The sequence below is a fragment of the Callionymus lyra genome, chromosome 17 (assembly GCF_982586985.1).
Source record: "Callionymus lyra chromosome 17, fCalLyr1.hap1.1, whole genome shotgun sequence".
NCBI classification, from domain to species: Eukaryota; Metazoa; Chordata; class Actinopteri; order Syngnathiformes; family Callionymidae; genus Callionymus; species Callionymus lyra.
Genome location: NC_141834.1, coordinates 16,107,017 through 16,130,258, shown reverse-complemented (window position 1 = coordinate 16,130,258; position 23,242 = coordinate 16,107,017). Strand labels below are relative to the sequence as shown.

Genomic DNA, 23,242 nt, shown 5'->3' with positions numbered 1-23,242 from the left:
AATCTAAGCGAATAGAATAAAATACAATATAAAAAGAAGAGATTGAAATGTGATTTTCAATGTTATATTATAAAGTAAAATCAATTAAACAAAAAAATTAATGCAATAAATAAACAAATTCAAAACACTTAAGAAAAAATGTATATTTTTAAAGCAGGATTTTAAATAAACTAATACAATTATACAATATTAGATGCAACATAATGAATGGACGAGGAATAAAAAAAGTATTTAAGGTCAGTGTGTTTATAAAAAAGAAAAGAGAATTTAATAGATTTAAAAATAAATAATCATTTGATATTTAATACAAATATAAATCATTAACTGCTTAGTTTAAAAACAGCCCTCATGTTTTTTCTTAACCATAACTTCCCCCCCTTCATTTTTTTTAACGATGTACAATTATAGTAGTTTCCATATGAACATTCATTGGAAAATGTCTAGTTTTCCTAAAGTTAAACCCTGGACTGAGCTTTGAAACCCGTCACATAGATTGCACTGATCTTTATCTGCATCACATCACCTAAATAGATTCACTGATCTCTTGAAAAAAAGAGGCAAAGTTACAAGAAAATGTAAAAGTTTAATGTCAATTCACAGTGAAAAAGAAGAAAAACACAAATATTTCAAGAGTTTTTGCAAATTTAAACACACACACACACACGTTGGTACCAAATTGAATGTCCAGCTCACTGCGTCTCCACGTGGATGCAGTCGAGGTCAGAGTCTGATTTGTCGAGTGTGTGTGTGTGTGTGTGTGTTTGTGTCGAGATGATGCTGATAGTGCAACAAAAAAAAGATAGATAAACGACTTAAAAAAAAAAGCACTCGGGGGCAAATACACACTAAAGCATAGAGTTTAAAAAACATTCACATGCATACAGGCACAGAGGGTGAATATAAAAGTTACAGTGAAAGACGAGAATGACGACACTGCCACTGAAGTGTGCGTGTGCGTGCGCTGGAGTGTGTGTTTAAGACCAACATATGGTTGTTGTTCATGTTAGTAGACAGTCATGCAAGTGTGTACACGTGATGAAACAATAATCACTTCAGGTCACGACGAGTCACAGAAATACTTTTACGAATGACAAGAAAGTGCTACGACTGTGTGTGTGTGTGTGTGTGTGTGTGTGTGTGTGTGTGTGTGTGTGTGTGTGTGTGAGTGTGAGTGTGAGTGTGAGTGTGTATGTGTATGTGTGCGCTTTGATCCGCCGTCAACCTTCAACCACTTCAAACAAAAAACATGAAATGATTCTTTATCTCGACACACCGAGGCTCATGTCGTGATCCAGCCTCTGTCGCCCCCTGTCGGCACGGACGCGTTTTTTTTTTTAACCGGACCTTGCATCTGAAGGTTTGCAATGACCTTTGACCTCTTCGTCAACAGACTCTCCACAGAAACCCATCTTTACCGTTTGACCCCGCGAGTCGACCCCACTGATCTGAGGAGTGTTTTCTACTGGCCGTTGACAGTGGAGCTCTTTTGTGCTCTGGTTCGACGCCGGGGTCGAGGACTGTCGGCTTCACTCTCGTCTGGAACAAACGTTTGAAAACATCATCAGTGTCACCAGAACATTGAACCTGAATCTAACTTTTCAAATGTTCAAACTTTAAAGCAATTTTGTTGAAATGTTGTTGTTTTATTAGCATTATATTGAAAAAAACATTTATTATTAAATGTTTACATTGAAATTTATTTTCAATAATTTTTATATTGAAAGGTTGGATTGTTTTTATTTATTGATTTAGTTATTTTTGTATATTGTAAGGTTTTAATTGATAATTTAATTTAAAAATATTTACAATATTTTCTTTTTCTTTGAATTTTCAAATTTTCTTTAATTCCAAATAATTTGTTTATTAAAAAAGGTTTAATTGTATTTTTTTTAATAAATTAATAAAATATATTTATACATTTTATTTTATTTTGATTTTCACATTTTTTTAATTCAAAATAATTTGTTTTTTAATCATTTAATAAAACATATATATAACATTTCCCTTAAAGTTTGATTTTAATTTTTTTAATTCATGATAATTTGTACATTGAAAGCTTTTCATTTTGTTTATGATAATTTACTAAAATATTTACAATGAATTATTATTAATTATTTTTTCGTTTCATTTTGTCATTACAATAATTGAAACATTTATTAAATATTATTATTGGAATATCAAAAACAACCTTTATTTATTTTATTTAATTCAACAGGTTAAACAAGAAAAATATTTAATTAAAAAAATGTATTTTTGAATTATTGGGAAAATAATATAAGGTAAGGTAAGGTAAGGTAAGGTAAAACTTTATTGATCCCTCAGGAGGTCTCCTTTGGGAAATTGTTTTTTACCAATAGCCAGCAATTTTTCATAAACAATAAAAAATAATACATAAAAAATAAAATAAGAAGAACATAAAGAGGAAGAACAAGATGACACAATCTAAGTCTAAAGACAAAGACAAAGAACATAGGTCAAGGAAAGAAAAACAACAAAGACAAAGATACAAAGACTAACATGGAACAGAACATCCAGATACTTTCACTCCACTCCTGCCCCCGAACTCAGAATTGTACAATTTAATAGCCCGAGGGATGAATGAGTCCCTGAGTCTATTTGTTTTGCACCTGGGTAGGAGCATTCGTGCTTCATTCTGCTTCTCTGCTCACTGATGACAGTGTTCAGAGGATGACTGTCATCATCCATGATGGACAGTAGTTTGTTCAGTGATCTCATCTAAGCAACTGTCACCAGTGAGTCCAGCTTCATTCCAACCACAGAGCCAGCCCTCCTGATCAACCTGTCCAACCTGTTGACACTCCTCTTGGACACATTTCCACCCCAACACACCACAGCATAGAACATGACACTGGCCACCACAGACTGGTAGAACATGCAGAGGAGCTTCTTGCAGATGTTAAATGATCGAAGCCTCCTCAGAAAGTACAGTCTACTCTGAACCTTCTTATACACATGGTCTGTGTTGCAGGACCAGTCTAGTTTACTGTCCATCCAACAATCAAACTATGACAAATAAAAGATTAATTAATATTTTTAAATGCTTATTAAATTATAAAAAATAAAAAAATAAAAACAATATAGAAGTGATAAAATGCAAACCATATTTCAAAATAAAAGTTTCAACATTAGATTAGTTAAACTCAACACGTTTTATTCTGAAGCCGCTGAAACACTTGAACAAACGATAAAAAGTCACAAAAGTACCTTTGAATCCGTCAGAATAATCTGGAAAATCAGCGTAACTGCTGTCGTCGCCGTCGGAGAAGTTCTGCGAGGAAACGTCAGGATCAGAACCGAGTGTCACGAGGCACCGACGCGGTCACATGACCAGAGCTAATCTCATACCTTTCCTTTGGATCCGTAGTTCTCAGCAGACCAGACCATCCCGAACAGACACAGGAATGTGATGAAGGCCTGCAGGAGACGAGGAGACTCATCAGTCACACCAGTGGTTGTCGGTTGAAGTTAAACCAGGTCTCACCACACACAGCAGCCACAGGATCACGTAGAGGATTTGAGTTTTGGAGAACAAGTCTTGACCGAACTTGACGCAGGCCAACGCCTCCAGGAAGGCGATCGCTCTGAGAGAGTCATAGTGAGGAGATGTTTCAAGATGAGATCGTTCAAAAACGCTGGACAATCACGAAGATCTGATCGTTTACGTTCTTAACTCCAGAGACTGAGAGTTTAGGAATGTTTTTAATCACAGTTATCACAATATTTAATATTAACATTGACAATGTTTTAAACAACAAACATATATATGATTTTAAATTCGTTTTTTGAACAGTTTTAATATAATAAAATGTCATTTAATACATTTTAATGTTTTTGAATAGATTTTCCTTTATTAGTCCCACAAGGGGAAATGTTAGTTTAAAGCAGGTGAAAAGGAAAAAAGTACAATAAGCAAGAGCACATAACAATTTTTTTTATGAAATACTTAGAATATAAGATAAATAGAATTTAAAATGTGAAAAACTTTGAATTTTTCAAGCTTTGACATTTTTTAATAGAGAAAATTCCATTTTATTATTTAAAGATTTGTTAAAAATAAAATCAATGTTTGTATAAAGGTTAAGTTTGTTTCTTATTGAATAATAAGATAATAATCAATAATAATAACAATTCTATAATTTCTATATTCAAAAGTTTAATTCTTTTTTTAAATAATCTAATAAAAAAAAAAAATTCAAAACTAATCAATTATTTATTTATTTTTACACATAGAGTTTGATATTTTAATTCCAATAATTAAAAAATAAATGTTCATAATTTCATAGTTTTTAATAAGTGGTCTCTTGAATTCATTATAAAAATATTGGTATAATAGAGACACCAGACAAAACCAACAGAGCACCGAGCCACTTGATCCAACTTCTGGGCCAATCATACGACGCGCACACGATCATGTGACGACTCATGAAGCGCTGACGTGTCAATAAATCATGGCGGGTTCGAACCATATTCTCTGGTGACACAATTATACTGACATTTTTAAAGTTGAATTGAACACGTATTAAAAAATATTAAATTACGAAACATTATTTTGGAATTATTGGTTTTCAAAACTTAGTATTTTTTTTATGCATTTTTTGTTTGTTGTTTTAAGTTTAACTTTTAATATATAAATTATCGAATTGAATTATTCTCAATGTAATTCAAAGCTTACACTACAAGACATGGTTAAATGTTCTGATGATGTTGGTCCAGATCCATGACTCACCCGAACACCCAGCACTGAGTCCCGACCCTCTTGCACTGCGTGTCCGTCAAGTAGGCGTAATACTGTCTGCAGGAGAACAAACGTGTCAACGACCTTCAAACCTCACGACGGAGGACGTGACCCCGGCGCTGCCGTACCTGACCGTGGGGGCCGTGATGATGCCGATGAACAGGATCCGACACCAGCTCAGTGCGTGACTCGCGGGGAAGACAAATATGTGTTTGAGGAAGAAGGTGTTTAACTCCGTCAGCTGTGAAGACACCACGACACGCTTAGAATCACTTTGACATCCAGCCACCGTTTGAAGGTCACGCTTTTCCCGTGTCGTCTTGTGAACGTGTCACGACTCTTATACTGGCACGGAGCGCTAAATCGAGGAGGTCAGAGGTCGACAGGCACGACATTTGGCCTCATTCTAAGATTAAATGATTGGTATTCCATTGAGCACTGCAACAGTTGAAGCTCCTGCGAGACGACATAGTTGTATCTCACGGCTTGTTTCGTCACAAAAATACTTAAAACAGGTTAGAAAAACCTGAGTGCAAGTTGTTCGCTCTTTATTCAAAATGCCTGATTTAACATTTAACTAAATGATTTAAATAAGATAAAGTAAGTTAAGTGAATAACATTCCGCATTAAATCAGTTATTCAGACTCTTTTCAAGAGATTTTATTTTTGTGGTTTTAAACTAATGAGGCTTTTATTTGTTCGTTCAAAGTGGAAAAGCCACAAAAAATGAATAAATAATTCTTAGTAAATTGTGTTAAAAACTCATAACGAAGAGTTTTCACAAAGACATTTAGAAAAGCTGCACATTTCATTGACCACGTGGTTCCAAAAGAAAAAAAAGCAAATGTTTTTTGTCATGAATTTAACTTGTTGAACACATGATCAGAGGTTCAACCGGTTGAACATCAGCATTATATTCACCGACCTCCAGATAAAAACACTCAAAATAAATCATGTAGTTTCACTAATTTTCACTGGTTTACAGGTTTATTTCTTGAGTAATTTCGACTGAAACTGAGTCACAAACTAAAGTTACTTCAGAGAAAATACCATCTTTTTTCAAACAAACCTTTCAGACAGTAGTAAACAATAGAAGAGAATAATGTATTTTCTTTAGGAGCGGCCTGGAAACCAATGCCTGATGGATTAGTACCTGTTTTGTTTTTTTTTTACAGTTGATTACACTTTAAAATAGTTTAAATAAAGATTTAAAAATGTATGAGTACAGCTGAAATTTGTTTGAAAACTGAATCACTAAGTACTTGTTATTTTCACTCATGTATTTTTCATTTTACTAGATCATCTGCATTTAAAGAAAACTCCAAAATTCAAGGATAGATAACAGTTTTTCAGTGTCCATTGAGACTTTTTAAAACTGATTATTATTTATAAAAATGGATTCAAGGTTTTGACAAGGCTAGTTTCTTGTTTAAAGTCTATAAAAATGACAATTATATACAGTATTTGTGACATCAAATTATTGAATCGTTTAACTTAACATTAAAAATGTTGAAACTTTAAGTAAGTAAGTAGGTAAGGTGACCAGGGTCAAACAGGGTCAAACAATATTCAATAAAGTATATACTTTAAAGGTCAAGATAAAACTGATAACACAACAGGAGTTCCAGAAAATCAAGGAAAAGCCTGAACAAATAAAAACCTGTTTAATTGAAATGCAATTGTTTTTTTTTAAGCATATCATTTTCTATTTTTCTATTATTAGATTATTTATATATTGAAATGTTGATTTTTCTTTTTAATAACTTAATACAAAAATGTGAACATTTAAAAATGAATAATTATAAGAGTTTGATATTATGGCCAAATAATACATTTTTTTAATTGAATTAAAAAATGTTGGCACTATAATAGCAACTCATGTAACATTTGAAGTGTAGTAAAAGAACCAGCAACAATAACATCACACGAGTTGATGCAGAAAATTCAACCCGACTCAAGTGTTTAGCCTTTTTGCATAAACCATAACAAGTGTTAACGCGAGCCTCGTAATCCACTCCAGGTCGGTCACGGGAGAACTCTTGCATTATGCATTTATCCTCGTGGTTTCACGTTTCAGCAGAGAAGCCTTTAACTAGATTACCCAGGATTCACGGCGGCAGCTCACGGGATCACCGCTAAAGACGAGTAAATCAGAGCGACCCTGAAGCAAACCCACCTGCCAGATGATCATGAACAGATAGACCCCCATCACCCGCTGCAGGGAGGACTTGGGATCCAGCCAGCGCACGTATGTCCAGCTAGCCGGGGTGAACTGGAGCGCGGCTCGTTTGATCTTGCCCGTGGTGGTGTGGATGTCTCTGGAAGGCAAGAGACGGGTGTTACAAAAGTGTGATTGACAGGTCACATTGTGTGGGTGCAGAGTCAGCGGAGGGGAGCGCATGAATCATTGAGGTGCAGATTTAGAAAGAGGTTGATTGACTGTGAACCTGGTCGACCTGAGCTGCAGCAGAGGAGAGAGAGCGCGATCAGAGGAAACCGTGGAAGTATTTTGGTACAATCACAATATTGAACAGTTGAATTCAACAGTTGATTTTAAGATGTTTTAAGCATTGAATAGTTTAATTTGATTAAATTATTTCTATTTTGAAAGAATGCATTTCATGAAATCAGTTTTTAATGAATTAACTTCATAATAGTAGAACCATGATTGGCTTTAAACTTCGATCTGGTAGCTCGGTGCTCGTTTGGTTTTGTCTAGTGGTACTTTTATACCAACTTTTTAACCCTTGTGTCGTCTCCGGGTCAAAGTGAACGACCTCCACCAGTGCATATGTATTTTCGGAAGCTGGAGAGGTCGTTCACCTTGACCCGGAGACAGCACAAGGGATACCACACATACATTTGTTTTCAGCACTCTGTGAATTAAAACAATATTGATTTTAGAAAAAAAATGGAATTAGAATAATAAACTCTGTGTTTTATCCGTTATAAATTAAATTAAAATAGTTCAAATACAACATTTTAAATGTTTAACTCAACCCTTATATATTTTGATGACACTAATATATTTTTATGTCTTTATCTCTTTTCTTCACACGGGGAAGTGAAGTTTAAAGACCATAAACAAAGGTTTTAATTCAAAGACTAGCTTGTAAAAACCTCACGTCCGTTTTAAAGATAATCATTTACCCAAAGGGAGCTTGTGCTGGTTTTGAAAGACAATGAACAGTCGAGCCTATCCTTGAATTTTGGATTTTTTTTTTATAAAAGCCGATAATCTAAAAGTCCTTTTTGAGTTTTCTTTGGATACAATTATTAAAAAGGAGTAACCTTGTGTTATACACATTGTTGAATTGAATTATTTTCAAATATATATATATATATTTCTTTATTAAATAAAAAAATAAATACAATAAAATAAAGTTATATCCAACCATTCAAATATTGATGGCACTGATACACTTCCATAGTAAACTTATTCAATTATAGTTCATCAAGTATCATGACAAATTATCAGATAAATTATCAGTGATAACAAATTTACTGCATCTTATTTTCTTATGTCGCCATTTTTATATTTTGCATTTGTTTTCGTTCTAATCATGGTTATTTATAGATAACCTGCGTCCATTTAAAGGCACATTTTTGACCCCTGTGTGTTCGGGTTCCACAACACTATTCTAGGGATTACACGGGTGTCGTCGTACTTGATGCTGGCCCAGTGGTACGTCCTCATCTCCAGAAAGCGGCATACAGTCATCCCGAGCCAGATTCCACCCCCGTTACAGAGAAGGATGTCCAGAATCACCTGGTCCCACCAGCACTCCGCAAAGTTAGGCAGCAGATGCATGAAGAAGAGCTTGGAGGTGGAAGATCCAGAGAAGAACATGTAGCGAAAACAAGACGCATGGAAAGGGTCAGCGAGTGCTGCAGTACCTCAGTGAGCTCCCAGGTAATACTGATGGTCCAGCACAGGCCGTAGCTCCGGATCAAGAGGGCCTTCATGCCCCAGCCCCAGAAATGGCTGAAGGCAAAGATATCGAAATGGCTGAGGATTCTCTCCCAGGTGATGTCGTGGCAGTTGACGGCGTATTCCTGGAGGAAGGACACGCGTAAACAAATGAATCATGTGGATTCATGGTGGTCACGCTCACCATGACGTCAGCCTCCCTCTTGGCGTAGCGCAGGTTCTGATCCAGCCAGTACATCAGCTGCTTGACCTGCTTCCAGTTCAGGAAGATGATGAAGACCAAGAACAGGAAGTACAGGACGCTCAGACCTGGAAACAAGCCCAGAGGAACGACAATGATGCGACACGTGTCCTCCAAAGAAAAAATAATTCTCGACTAGACTCACCGAAAACGATCCGCCATATTGCAGGATGTGGTCGAGTGAAGGGACCTGTAGCAACAAAATGGCAGGTTTAACGACTAATGTACATACTCATGTATTTTAATAAGTATATTTGATCAACATCACTAGATTTTACAATCTGATTTGATGAAATTGACATAAACAAGGAGTGTGTATTGGTAAGAATCTACACATCGCAATACAGGGTAAACAATACGCTATATTACAACATTGTAGTAACAAGAATATATTTGTAGTATTGTCGAACTCTTGACTCTGGTGTTGCAGAATTGATAGACCACACGACTAACTGCTTTCATTTGTTTTGAAAAACAAAATATGTCCAAACATCAGCTTTAAAAGCTGTTGGGAGTCGACTGTATCCTCTCGTCCCCAGTCAATGCTGGGATCTAACTAGATTATATTGTTCCTTTAGCTGCTAAGGACGTAATGACTGCAGCCAAGTTTTAAACAAACTCTTTGAAATATAAACAATAATATTAAGTATGGTTAAATATAATATATAAATAACTTCGATTAATATAAAATATGATCTGAAAGGAATAAGTATTCATTGTATTTGATTAAAACAACGAAACAGTGCTGTTGAATATCCACACTATATAGTGAAAGAAAAAAAGAATGTGATACTTAAATGTATAAATATTTTCTAACACACCTAAATACAGTAAAAAAAACCAAAATGTACCTCAGAAGGCAACAAGAAAACATTAAATAACTCTCTTTAATATCTAAATGAAGATGATAATCCACGTGAAATCTCACCGTTAGGAAACGCTAAAACACTGATGATGAGGAAGAAGGAGATGACCAGGATCAGTCCCACCCACACATTGCTGTCATGATTCCCGTCATCTCTGGAGAAGCAAACGAGTGAAGAACTTTAGATTCACAAACCACCATGTATAAGTGCATAAAATAATACAGCGAATAAACAAGTGAAATAACACGAAGCTATAGTGTTTAAAAAAAAAAAAAAGCTGTTACTTCCTGTGTCAAAACTTCTTTGTGTCTTAAACTGTGTTGGGTAAGTCCAGGAATCTTTCAAGACTGAAGAAGTGTGAGGTGTTTTTGGACTCGTTTTTATTTGCCTGATTCCTGGTCTGGGAACTATAGATGAAAACACTGGCCCTGATCCATCATATCTGTAAGGTGTGGCGATATGTCGCTCCTGCAGCCACTTATGTCAACTGTTTGTAGAATAAACATTGAATTAAAAAGGTACTATTTCATGTTTTTTGTTTACTTTGATGAGATTAGTTGACAGGAACATGAAAATGTAAAAGCAATTGTTGTTTTAATTTAATAAGTGTTGAAGGTACATTCAGTTCAAAATAATGTATTGTTTTGTATATACTTTTCATGCATTGTTTGGTAGCATTTAAAGATCGAAAATTGTTTGAAGACTGAAATAGTACTCGCTAGATTGAAATAGTACTATTAGAGTTAAAAAAGGATTGAATAAGATGGAAAAATTGTATTGCATTACAGTTAAAACGTGTTTGAATACAGATGGATTTGATTTGAACATTGTAGATAACAGTTAAACATTGTTTTTATTACAGGAAGAAAGGATAGAAGATAGAGGATGAAAATAGTATCATTACAGTTAAATATTGTTGGAAAACAGCTGAAATCTGTTCAATTATAGTTACAAATATAATTATTACCATTGAAAATTGATTGAATACTATAATAAATAGTTTAAATGCATTTAAAAAACGTTTGACTTACAGTTAATAATAGTTTACAAAACAGATGGAGATTATTGGAATATAATAGAAGATGTTTTCATTACAGTTTATTTATAAATATATTTGAAAATTGTATGTTAACAGATGAAAATAGTTTGAATAATGTAAGAAATCTTTGGAATATATCTGAAAATAGGATGACAGATGAAAGTAGTTTGAATAAAGATGACATTTCTTTAGAAGCTGTAAGAAATTGTTAAAATGCAATTGAAAATTGTATGATACATTTAAAAAGAGGTCGAATACAAATGAAAATAGTTTGAATTAACTTGAAAATAGTGTGATAAACTAAAATGATTTGAATGAAGATGGATTTTTGTTTTATTATATTTGAAAACTGTTCGATTACAGATGAAAATAGTTCGAATATAGTTGAAAATATTGTGATAAATTAAAAATGACTTGAATGGAGATGGATTTTTTAATTATTATATTTGAAAAGTGTTTGATTACAGATGAAAATAGTTCGAATACAGTTGAAACTAGTACAACAGATGAAAATATTGTTAATACCTTTAAATAAGAATTTTTTGAATACAGTTGGAAAAAAAGTACAACCGATTTTTTTTGTGTGTGTCGTAAATAACAACAAAAAATAAATTAAATAGTAACGAATCCTAACATAACCCATTCACACGAACTACTTGGTTAATTTAACGACATCTACATAAAGTTAATGATGGTTTATTTTCTTTTTTTTCCTCTTAAAAAAAAACAAGACGCTGCTCCAGCATCTCTTGCTAGCCTCGGGGGTGCTAGCGATGCTAAGCTAGCAGCTAGCTCACCGTGTGAAGGCGAAGTACATGAGCGCGAGGACGGCGCAGGTGAGCAGCGTGATGGTGTGAGGTCTGTAGAAGAAGTCCAGCGTGATGTCCTCCACCTGCTGCTCGTTGATCATCCGGAAATGCATTCTGTAGTTCACGTCATCCTTGCTCAAGGTGTGCGAGCCGCCGCGGTACGAGGCCATGTCCGGAGGGGCGAGGAGGAGCACTCAGGGGGGGGGGAGACACCCTCCAGGTCCAGAACTGACCCAGGACCGGATTCAAAGTTTCTTTCTTACAAGGAAGGACGAGACGACATCGTTGACCGACTGAACACACTGACGCCGCCGCCGCCGCCTCGTGACGTCATCACGGGTTCTCTCCACACCTAGGAGTAGCGGCCTCGGGAGCGCGCTGTGATTGGTGGAGGCGGAGAGAGGGGGCGGGGCTACGAGCGGAAGAGTGGGGGCGACATCACGTGCTGTTTTGTTTTCACCGATGACCTTTAAAGAGCCTCGATGACCCCCAGATCCCGCGCGTTCTTAGGATTTGTTTGGGGTTAAATCCCGAAGAATGTGACGAAATATATGTTTTTTTTTAAACTTTGTTGTTACCAGTGGTTTTAAAAATAACTTTATTAACTTTTTCAACTGGACAATGTTTAGATCACGTGTTTCTCAACGTTCAATGGGTTTTTAACTAAATGATCACGTGACACATAATCGATTAATGGACATAAATACAGTGAAGTTGAAACAAATAGTTAAAAAAATGTTTGATTATAGTTGAAAATTGTTAAATTAAAGATGGAAATTGTTTGATTATAGTTGAAAATTGTTTGATTGAAGTTGAAAATTGTTTGATTAAAGTTGAAAATTGTTTGATTAAAGCTAAAAAATTGTTTGATTCAAGTTGAAAAATGTTTGATTCAAGTTGAAAATTGTTTGATTATAGTTGAAAATTGTTTTATTATAGTTGAAAATTGTTTGATTTAAGTTGAAAATTGTTTGATTTAAGTTGAAAATTGTTTGATTATAGTTGAAAATTGTTTGATTCAAGTTGAAAATTGTTTGATTATAGTTGAAAATTGTTTGATTAAAGTTGAAAATTGTTTGATTTAAGTTGAAAATTGTTTGATTATAGTTGAAAATTGTTTGATTCAAGTTGAAAATTGTTTGATTATAGTTGAAAATTGTTTGATTAAAGCAAAAAATTGATTGATTTAAGTTGAAAATTGTTTGATTTAAGTTGAAAATTGTTTGATTATAGTTGAAAATTGTTTGATTATAGTTGAAAATTGTTTGATTATAGTTGAAAATTGTTTGATTAAAGTTGAAAATTGTTTGATTTAAGTTGAAAATTGTTTGATTAAAGCAAAAAATTGTTTGATTTAAGTTGAAAATTGTTTGATTTAAGTTGAAAATTGTTTGATTATAGTTGAAAATTGTTTGATTATAGTTGAAAATTGTTTGATTCAAGTTGAAAATTGTTTGATTATAGTTGAAAATTGTTTGATTATAGTTGAAAATTGTTTGATTCAAGTTGAAAATTGTTTGATTATAGTTGAAAATTGTTTGATTAAAGTTGAAAATTGTTTGATTCAAGTTGAAAATTGTTTGATTAAAGTTGAAAATTGTTTGATTCAAGTTGAAAATTGTTTGATTATAGTTGAAAATTGTTTGATTATAGTTGAAAATTGTTTGATTCAAGTTGAAAATTGTTTGATTATAGTTGAAAATTGTTTGATTTAAGTTGAAAATTGTTTGATTCAAGTTGAAAATTGTTTGATTATAGTTGAAAATTGTTTGATTCAAGTTGAAAATTGTTTGATTTAAGTTGAAAATTGTTTGATTAAAGCTAAAAATTGTTTGAATGTAGTTGAAAATTCAACAACTTTCAGTCAGTGACGAAGTGTTAAAAATCTATTCACAGAGGAAAAGACGAAAACGGGCGAGACCAACTGAACTTTGACCCCCTCTGTGAGTCAAGTGAACAGTCGTCAGGGAGAGACTCGGATTAGAACCTCTGCTCCTCAACATCTATCATGATTCCGTATAAACATTTATTTATCAAAACGTAAAACATGATCAATTCAAGTGAAAACATTCGAACCACAGACGTGGAGGTGCAGGAAGTGCTGGGACCACAACACTCAGTCTCCTCGCTTCAGCAGGACGACGGGCTGCGAACACATGACACACATGTGGTTGTTTCTTCAAACCAGACGACGAGGAGGAAACTCACCAGAGAGTTGAAGTGTCCTTTGCACACGACCTTGTTGATCCAGTAGATGGAGAACAGAGACACCAGGGCCTCCAGGATCATGACACTCAAAATCAGAGCCTGGATGCCGATACTGACCTTCAACGACGTGACGACGACCTTGAGAGAGAAGCTTTAAATCCTTACTTCATAAATCGTTCGGTTGACTCACGTCGGTAGGGTGGAGGAAGGAGACGCGGACGCAAACCAAGGGCACAGACAGGAGGACGCAGACCAGGTTCAGGAAAAGCGACAGTTTGGTCTGAAAAACACGTTAAACATTTGAAACCTTGAGGCTCAAACGTTTCTTGTCTCAATATTTTAACAAATAAATGACCGAATTCCACAAAATAAATATATATTTAAATATATGTTCAAATAAATCCATCCAGTCCAAAACACAAAATAAATGCATTAAAAACTATTTTTTTTATATTTTAAATTAATTTTTATGTTTAGATGCAATTATTAAAAATACTTGAAATAATTAAAATATAAGAATATAGAATATTTTGAGAACTTTTTAGTAGTGAAATTATACATTTTGTTTATTTGCCTTGTTTAGGGAAATTAAAAACTTTAAAATTGTTTGATTAAAGCTGAAAATTGTTTGATTAAAGTTGAAAATTGTTTGATTATAGTTAAAAATTGTTAAATTAAAGATGGAAATTGTTTGATTACAGTTGAAAATTGTTTGATTATAGTTGAAAATTGTTAAATTAAAGTTGAAAATTGTTTGATTAAAGTTGAAAATTGTTTCATTTGGTTTAAATTGTTTGTTTATAGTTGAAAATTGTTTGATTAAAGTTGAAAATTGTTTGATTAAAGTTGAAAATTGTTTGATTATAGTTGAAAATTGTTTGATTAAAGTTGAAAATTGTTTGATTAAAGTTGAAAAATGTTAGATTAAAGTTGAAAGTTGTTTGATTTGGTTTAAATTGTTTGATTAAAGTTGAAAAATGTTAGATTAAAGTTGAAAGTTGTTTTATTTGGTTTAAATTGTTTGATTAAAGTTGAAAATTGTTTGATTTAAGTTAGAAATTGTTTGATTATAGTTGAAAATTGTTTGATTATAGTTAAAAATTGTTTGATTATAGTTGAAAATAGTTTGATTAAAGTTGAAAATTGTTTGATTATAGTTGAAAATAGTTTGATTAAAGTTGAAAATTGTTTGATTATAGTTGAAAATTGTTTGATTATAGTTGAAAATGTTTGATTATAGTTGAAAATTGTTTGATTAAAGTTGAAAATTGTTTGATTATAGTTGAAAATTGTTTGATTATAGTTGAAAATGTTTGATTATAGTTGAAAATTGTTTGATTATAGTTAAAAATAGTTTGATTAAAGTTGAAAATTGTTTGATTATAGTTGAAAATTGTTTGATTATAGTTGAAAATGTTTGATTATAGTTGAAAATAGTTTGATTAAAGTTGAAAATTGTTTGATTATAGTTGAAAATTGTTTGATTATAGTTGAAAATGTTTGATTATAGTTGAAAATTGTTTGATTATAGTTAAAAATTGTTTGATTAAAGTTGAAAATTGTTTGATTATAGTTGAAAATTGTTTGATTATAGTTGAAAATGTTTGATTATAGTTGAAAATTGTTTGATTAAAGTTGAAAATTGTTTGATTATAGTTAAAAATTGTTTAATTATAGTTGAAAATTGTTTGATTATAGTTGAAAATTGTTTGATTAAATTTAGAAATTGTTTGATTAAATTTAGAAATTGTTTGATTATAGTTGAAAATTGTTAGATCGATTTTTAATTACTCTTTTTAATTTCCTTTAAAATATATGCATTAAACTGCATATAAATATTGGGATTTATTGACCTATTTATGTCGTAAATAAAGATATAAAGTAATAAAGTATAAATAAAAATATTGTTACAAAGATGTAAAAAGAAAACACCATTTGACTCAAATAGAAGTAAAACTTTCATCAACTCACCACCATCATGTTCGGAACACGACTGGTGGCGAAGGACACGAAACCCGTCACCATGTACTGGAAGAAACACATCAACATGTACTAGAAGAAACACATCAACATGTACTAGAAGAAACACATCAACATGTACTAGAAGAAACACATCAACATGTACTAGAAGAAACACATCAACACGTACTAGAAGAAACACATCAACATGTACTAGAAGAAACACATCAACATGTACTGGAAGAAACACATCAACATGTACTGGAAGAAACACATCAACATGTACTGGAAGAAACACATCAACATGTACTGGAAGAAACACTTCAACATGTACTGGAAGAAACACTTCAACATGTACTGGAAGAAACACATCAACATGTACTGGAAGAAACACATCAACATGTACTAGAAGAAACACATCAACATGTACTGGAAGAAACACATCAACATGTACTGGAAGAAACACATCAACATGTACTAGAAGAAACACATCAACATGTACTGGAAGAAACACATCAACATGTACTGGAAGAAACACATCAACATGTACTAGAAGAAACACATCAACATGTACTGGAAGAAACACATCAACATGTACTAGAAGAAACACATCAACATGTACTGGAAGAAACACATCAACATGTACTGGAAGAAACACATCAACATGTACTAGAAGAAACACATCAACATGTACTAGAAGAAACACATCAACATGTACTGGAAGAAACACATCAACATGTACTGGAAGAAACACATCAACATGTACTGGAAGTTAAATCACATCAACAGAGACACAAAAAAAACGTGGTTTCAAACCCTCGAGTCTCACCAGTACGGCAGCAATGATGTAGGTCCAGTAGATCAGTTCTCTCGGACCGAGGACCAGGACCAGCACGAGGAGGAAGACTCCACAGCAGACCTGAGCCGTCTGGACCCACAAGAACAAACAAAAATGATAAAAAAAAAAAAGTGAAGCAGCATCTCCGGGGGGAGAGGGGGATCTCTCTCTCTCTCCTCCTGCTCACCCCCACGGATCCGGGTCTCCCGCTGTGGACCAGGACCTTGTGCGAGTCCAGGAAGCGACACTGGAACGTGTCCGGCCACGCCCCCTGATGACCTTGGGTCGGGATGGAGATGACCATGGACCTGTCCGTCACGAACGAGTTCCTCGTCATGGTGGGGGAGAGAAGATTCTGTCGCCTCGAGAGAGAGTAACAAGTGTGACACGACTCACCCTCGCCTCCCCCATCCCGCCCCCCCCCCCCACACACCACGTGTCCGACCAATAGCAGACCACACTCACAGTCGCACCCCGAGACAGGAAGTGGAGGTGTGAAGGTGGCCCCTCTCTCTCACGCATCGTTACATTTTATTTTACGTCCCTTTTGTCAGACGGCAAGGGAGGGACACCCTGGACAGCAGCACAACGGCGAGGGAGGGACACCCTGGACAGCAGCCTCAGCAGCAAGATGGCGGCGGCGGCGGCGGACGTTAGCATTCGAGCGCTGCACGATGGCAGCTGGAGGACGGGCTGCAGGTACGAAGCCCAGGAGATGGTGCCGGTCCCTCAAGGACCTTTGAACCAGCTGCAGAGGAAACACACGGCGGAGCTGGCGGTGAGTCTTGAACCCATGACTGAGGAAACTCACTAGTTGAAAATTGTTTGATTATAGTTGAAAATTGTTTGATTATAGTTGAAAATTGTTTGATTATAGTTGAAATTGTTTGATTATAGTTGAAAATTGTTTGATTATAGTTGAAAATTGTTGGATTACAGTTGAAAATTGTTTGATTATAGTTGAAAATTGTTTGATTATAGTTGAAAATTGTTTGATTATAGTTGAAATTGTTTGATTATAGTTGAAAATTGTTTGATTATAGTTGAAAATTGTTTTATTATAGTTGAAATTGTTTGATTATAGTTGAAAATTGTTTGATTATAGTTGAAAATTGTTGGATTACAGTTGAAAATTGTTTGATTATAGTTGAAAATTGTTTGATTATAGTTGAAAATGGTTTGATTATAGTTGAAATAGTTTGTTTATAGTTGAAAATTGTTTGATTATAGTTGAAAATTGTTTGATTATAGTTGAAAATTGTTTGATTATAGTTGAAAATTGTTGGATTACAGTTGAAAATTGTTTGATTATAGTTGAAAATTGTTTGATTATAGTTGAAAATTGTTTGATTATAGTTGAAATTGTTTGATTATAGTTGAAAATTGTTTTATTATAGTTGAAATTGTTTGATTATAGTTGAAAATTGTTTGATTATAGTTGTAAATTGTTTGATTATAGTTGAAAATTGTTTGATTTAAGTTGAAAATTGTAACATGATTCAGTGATGGATTGATGACCAAATATTAAGACAATTATGTTTGGACTTAGGTTATTGACTTCATAAGAAGCAAATGTTTGAGTTTAATTCTGAAGAACCTTCGGAGACGAAAAGTCACATTTTGAACCTGATCTTGTAGATAAATGTGTTTCAACTGGATCAGGTTTGACATTAGTTTCCTCCTCAGACGCTGCAGGTCTCCAGCGGGATCTTCAGCGTCGGGATCGGACTGATGTTCGCCTTCACTACGAAGATCAGCTTGTCTCTGATCACGATGTTCAGACTCTCCTACGTCACTGGACTCATGGTACGAACGTGTACAAATATACTTCTTGATTCATGTTAGTTCACTCATATTTAAAACGGTTACAATTATTGAATGGAAAAGGTAAAAACAAAGAAAAATAAAATTATAAAAATGTAGTTCAAAAATGCAGAGGAAAAACATCGAAATATAATATAATATATATATAATACTGTAAATATTTTTAAACGGAAAAATAACTCAAATGGAAAAATGTATACAATATATATATAATATATATACTGTATATAACAGGAAAATACAAATACAATATTTTTTTTATTTGAAATAATAATTATTAATATAATTATAATAATTTAATAATAAATAATTTATTAAAAGTTAAAAAAATATAGATTTTTGATTGAAATTGAAAAATAAAACCAGAATCATTAATTTAATGTTTATATCTTAATACATCTAAATATAAACAAATATTCTTTAACCTTTTTTAAAAAAATATATATATATTTTTTAGTTTGTTTATAAATCCGCCAAAAGTAGTTGATTTCTTAAGTTTTTCACACTATAGTATTTTTTAAGTTAAATATTGTGAATTTATAATTAGATTTGCATGTAATATACCAGCGATATTTCTTTATACATAACTTGAATTAAATACATTAAAATGACACATTTTATTTTTTGGTTTATTTCACGCAAATCTATTTTAACTTGTTGTTCTTTAAATTTAATATTTTTTTTATATATAACTTGAATTAAATACATTTAAATGACACGTTTTATTATTTGGTTTATTTCACGCAAATGTATTTAAACTTGTTGTTCTTTAAAAATTTTTTTTTTTTTATATATAACTTGAATTAAATACATTAAAATGACACGTTTTATTATTTGGTTTATTTCATGCAAATCTATTTAAACTTGTTGTTCTTTAAATTTAATATATTTTTTTATATATAACTTGAATTAAATACATTAAAATGACACGTTTTATTATTTGGTTTATTTCACGCAAATCTATTCAAACTTGTTGTTCTTTAAATTTAATATTTTTTTTATACATAACTTGAATTAAATACATTAAAATGACACGTTTGATTATTTGGTTTAAATCATGCAAATCTTTTTAAACTTGTTGTTCTTTAAATTTAATATTTTTTTAATATATAACTTGAATTAAATACATTAAAATAACACGTTTGATTATTTGGTTTAAATCATGCAAATCTATTTAAACTTGTTGTTCTTTAAATTTAATATTTTTTTATACATAACTTGAATTAAATACATTTAAATGACACGTTGGATTATTTGGTTTATTTCACGCAAATCTATTTAAACTTGTTGTTCTTTAAATTTTATATATTTTTTTATATATAACTTGAATTAAATACATTAAAATGACACGTTTTATTATTTGGTTTATTTCACGCAAATCTATTTAAACTTGTTGTTCTTTAAATTTAATATTTTTTTTATATATATAACTTGAATTAAATACATTTAAATGACACGTTGGATTATTTGGTTTATTTCACGCAAATCTATTTAAACTTGTTGTTCTTTAAATTTAATATATTTTTTTTATATATAACTTGAATTAAATACATTAAAATGACACGTTTTATTATTTGGTTTATTTCACGCAAATCTATTTAAACTTGTTGTTCTTTAAATTTAATATTTTTTTTATACATAACTTGAATTAAAAACATTAAAATGACACGTTTGATTATTTGGTTTAAATCATGCAAATCTTTTTAAACTTGTTGTTCTTTAAATTTAATATTTTTTTTAATATATAACTTGAATTAAATACATTAAAATAACACGTTTGATTATTTGGTTTAAATCATGCAAATCTATTTAAACTTGTTGTTCTTTAAATTTAATATTTTTTTATACATAACTTGAATTAAATACATTAAAATGACACGTTTGATTATTTGGTTTAAATCATGCAAATCTATTTAAACTTGTTGTTCTTTAAATTTAATATTTTTTTATACATAACTTGAATTAAATACATTTAAATGACACGTTTTATTATTTGGTTTAAATCATGCAAATCTTTTTAAACTTTTTGTTCTTTAAATTTAATTTTTTTTTTATACATAACTTGAATTAAATACATTTAAATGACACGTTTGATTATTTGGTTTATTTCACGCAAATCTATCTAAACTTTCTATTTGATTGACGCCTCACTTGTGTGTAGTTCGCGTTCACAGGTTGCGTCTCAAACCAGCTGCTGCGTCGTCCAGGCCTGCTGCACGTGAGTCGACTTCACTTCTTCTTCTTCCTCCTGGTCGTGTCCGACTGAAGGTCGTTGTCTCCAGAGCTCCCTGGTGTTGAACGCCGGCTGCGTGGTGGTGGCGTCGGTGGCGGCGGCTCTGATGGTCGCCGACCTCGCTAACCCTCCCCAGAAAGACGAGTATTTCATGGTGAGCCGCGTCACGACGTTCTTTTCTTCGCTGAAATCTTTTTCTCCTGGTAGATGGAGTGTCTGGAGTTCTGTCTCCTGCTGGTGGAGACCTTCATCTCCAGCCTTCTTTGCTTCTTCTTCTCCAGAGAAGAACGATCCAGACGCTCCAGAGCTGCTGCTGCATCGTCATGAGTTTAATGACAATCCTGCGCTTTTATTTTGTAGTTTAAGAACCAGTTTAAGATATTTTTAATACATATTAATAAATACATTTTTGTTTGTCGTCAGCTTGAGTCAATATTTGTTTTTGCTTTATGTCAAATATTTGATTTCATTGTATTGTAAAAAGAAAATTAAACTTCATAATAAAAAACTGAAACTGCATATATTCGACAAGGAAAAACAAGTATGGCTACAATTACTAGGGCCACAAAAAAAATGAAGAAAATGAACTTATTAAAATGTAAAAAGGTGAAAATGAACAAGTGTAAAAATAAAGTTATAGAAAAAAACAACATATAATGTGAATTCTGTCAGCCTTACTTATATAGTTCGTAATAAAAAAATGGTTTCACACAGATAACTATATGTTTTTACAAGGAAGGATAAGTATGGCTACACTTTTTGGAAAATATAGGGCAACATTTTTTAAAACTTATTTACGAAAGAATGTATATAAGTATACTATAAATATATTTTTACAAGGAAGGATAAGTATGGCTACAGTTTTTTGAAATTATAGGGCAACATTTTTTAAAACTTATTTACGAAAGAATGTTTATAAGTATACTATAAATATATAAATATATTTTTACAAGGAAGGATAAGTATGGCTACAGTTTTTTGAAATTATAGGGCAACATTTTTTTAAACTTATTTACGAAAGAATATATATATAAGTATACTATAAATATATTTTTACAAGGAAGGATAAGTATGGCTAGAGTTTTTTGACAATATAGGGCAAAAAAGTTTTGAATCTTATTTACAAAAGAATGCATTTAATTTAAGTATAATCTTAACTTTAAATATATGAATATATATTTACAAAGAAGGATAAGTATGGGTACAATTTTTTGAAAATATAGGGCAACATTTTTTAATGTTATTTACGAAAGAATGTATATAATAAGTATTATCTAAACTTTAAATATATGAATATATTTTTACAAGGAAGGATAAGTATGGCTACAGTTTTTTGAAAATATAGGGCAAAAATCTTTGAATCTTATTTACGAAAGAATTTATATAAGTATAATCTCAACTATAAATAAATAAATATATTTTTTACAAGGAAGGATAAGTATGGCTACAATTTTTTTTAAATATAGGGCAACATTCTTTTAAACTTATTCACAAAAGAATTTATATAACAAGTATAATCATAACTTTAAATATATGAACATATTTTTACAAGGAATTATGGCTACATTTTTTTTTTAATATAGGGAAGAAAAACCTCCCTAAATAAAATGCACAAAAGAATGTATATAATACGTATAATCTACTTTAAACACATTAATATATATTTAAAAAAAAAAAAATTCCCTGGAAATATAAAAAGTAGAAAAGTATAGATTCACACAAATATAACTATCCTCCAAGTCCCAATATATATATATATATATATATATATATATATATAAAAAACATATACTTCACCACTTACTGATGAAATTGTATATATGTTTGTAATGTATTTTAAGAAAGAAATAATAGAAAATAAATGTTTTTTTATTTAGTTTTAGATCCTCTCTCTAAACGAGTCCAAAGAGAACTGACTCTACTGCAAAATTGGTATATTTTATAAGGAAAAACAAGTATGGCTACACCTTTTAGCGTCAAATGATCATGTTATGTGTAAATGAACCTGTAAACTAGGATTAAATAAAAATATAAATAACAAAATATGATATGTTTTTACAAATAAAGAAACATTGACTAACAATATTCAATAAACTACATATAAAAACATATGTTCACGAACAAATATATATATATATATATCAGGTCAGTGTGTGTCTTTTTTTTTTTCCCCTTCATCGCTTCATCGTGTCACTCGCTGTGCAGCCGAACCGAAACCACATCCGAGGCACGCAGAAGAGTTGTGGTCCAATAATGTCAGCGCCTCTCACAGCCTCATCTTCATCCTCGAGTCTAATGGTCGTCACGTCGAGCTCACCACACGCTCTCACAAGTATTTTGTGTTTTTTTTTTTTAACGGACGCACCTGCGACAGTTTCACAAAAACTAGTTTGTGTTCCCTGCGTATTTAAGACAAATTCATTGAAAGATAAAACGTGTTTTTGTGCGACCAGTCGGTCAAACAACAACAACACAAACCAGCTCTTGTCAACAATTTAATCATCTGTACAAAACTGATACACAACAAAGATGAAAAAT

The 23,242-nt window shown here is 32.1% G+C and overlaps 3 protein-coding genes across 3 annotated transcripts; 1 reads left to right on the top strand and 2 right to left on the bottom strand.

Moving 5' to 3' along the window:
* Positions 1–563: 563 nt before the first annotated feature.
* Positions 564–11,964, bottom strand: ptdss1a (phosphatidylserine synthase 1a). The gene is made up of 13 exons (XM_087813056.1): positions 11,631–11,964; positions 9,857–9,948; positions 9,074–9,118; positions 8,872–8,996; positions 8,654–8,812; positions 8,425–8,576; positions 6,933–7,074; positions 4,885–4,997; positions 4,748–4,813; positions 3,503–3,602; positions 3,367–3,435; positions 3,226–3,289; positions 564–1,536 (listed from the first exon to the last, which is right to left on the bottom strand). The coding sequence occupies exons 1-13, from the start codon at positions 11,810–11,812 to the stop codon at positions 1,460–1,462; spliced, it is 1,386 nt and encodes a 461-aa protein (XP_087669182.1). The 5' UTR covers positions 11,813–11,964; the 3' UTR covers positions 564–1,459.
* Positions 11,965–13,624: 1,660 nt separating this feature from the next.
* LOC148062799 (uncharacterized) lies at positions 13,625–16,993 on the bottom strand. The gene is made up of 6 exons (XM_087813229.1): positions 16,835–16,993; positions 16,639–16,737; positions 15,822–15,878; positions 14,041–14,130; positions 13,851–13,988; positions 13,625–13,788 (listed from the first exon to the last, which is right to left on the bottom strand). The coding sequence occupies exons 1-6, from the start codon at positions 16,982–16,984 to the stop codon at positions 13,759–13,761; spliced, it is 564 nt and encodes a 187-aa protein (XP_087669355.1). The 5' UTR covers positions 16,985–16,993; the 3' UTR covers positions 13,625–13,758.
* A 221-nt stretch (positions 16,994–17,214) lies between these two features.
* LOC148062798 (uncharacterized) lies at positions 17,215–21,252 on the top strand. Its single transcript, XM_087813273.1, has 5 exons — positions 17,215–17,425; positions 18,334–18,453; positions 20,633–20,689; positions 20,754–20,858; positions 20,912–21,252. The coding sequence occupies exons 1-5, from the start codon at positions 17,279–17,281 to the stop codon at positions 21,029–21,031; spliced, it is 549 nt and encodes a 182-aa protein (XP_087669399.1). The 5' UTR covers positions 17,215–17,278; the 3' UTR covers positions 21,032–21,252.
* Positions 21,253–23,242: the final 1,990 nt, after the last annotated feature.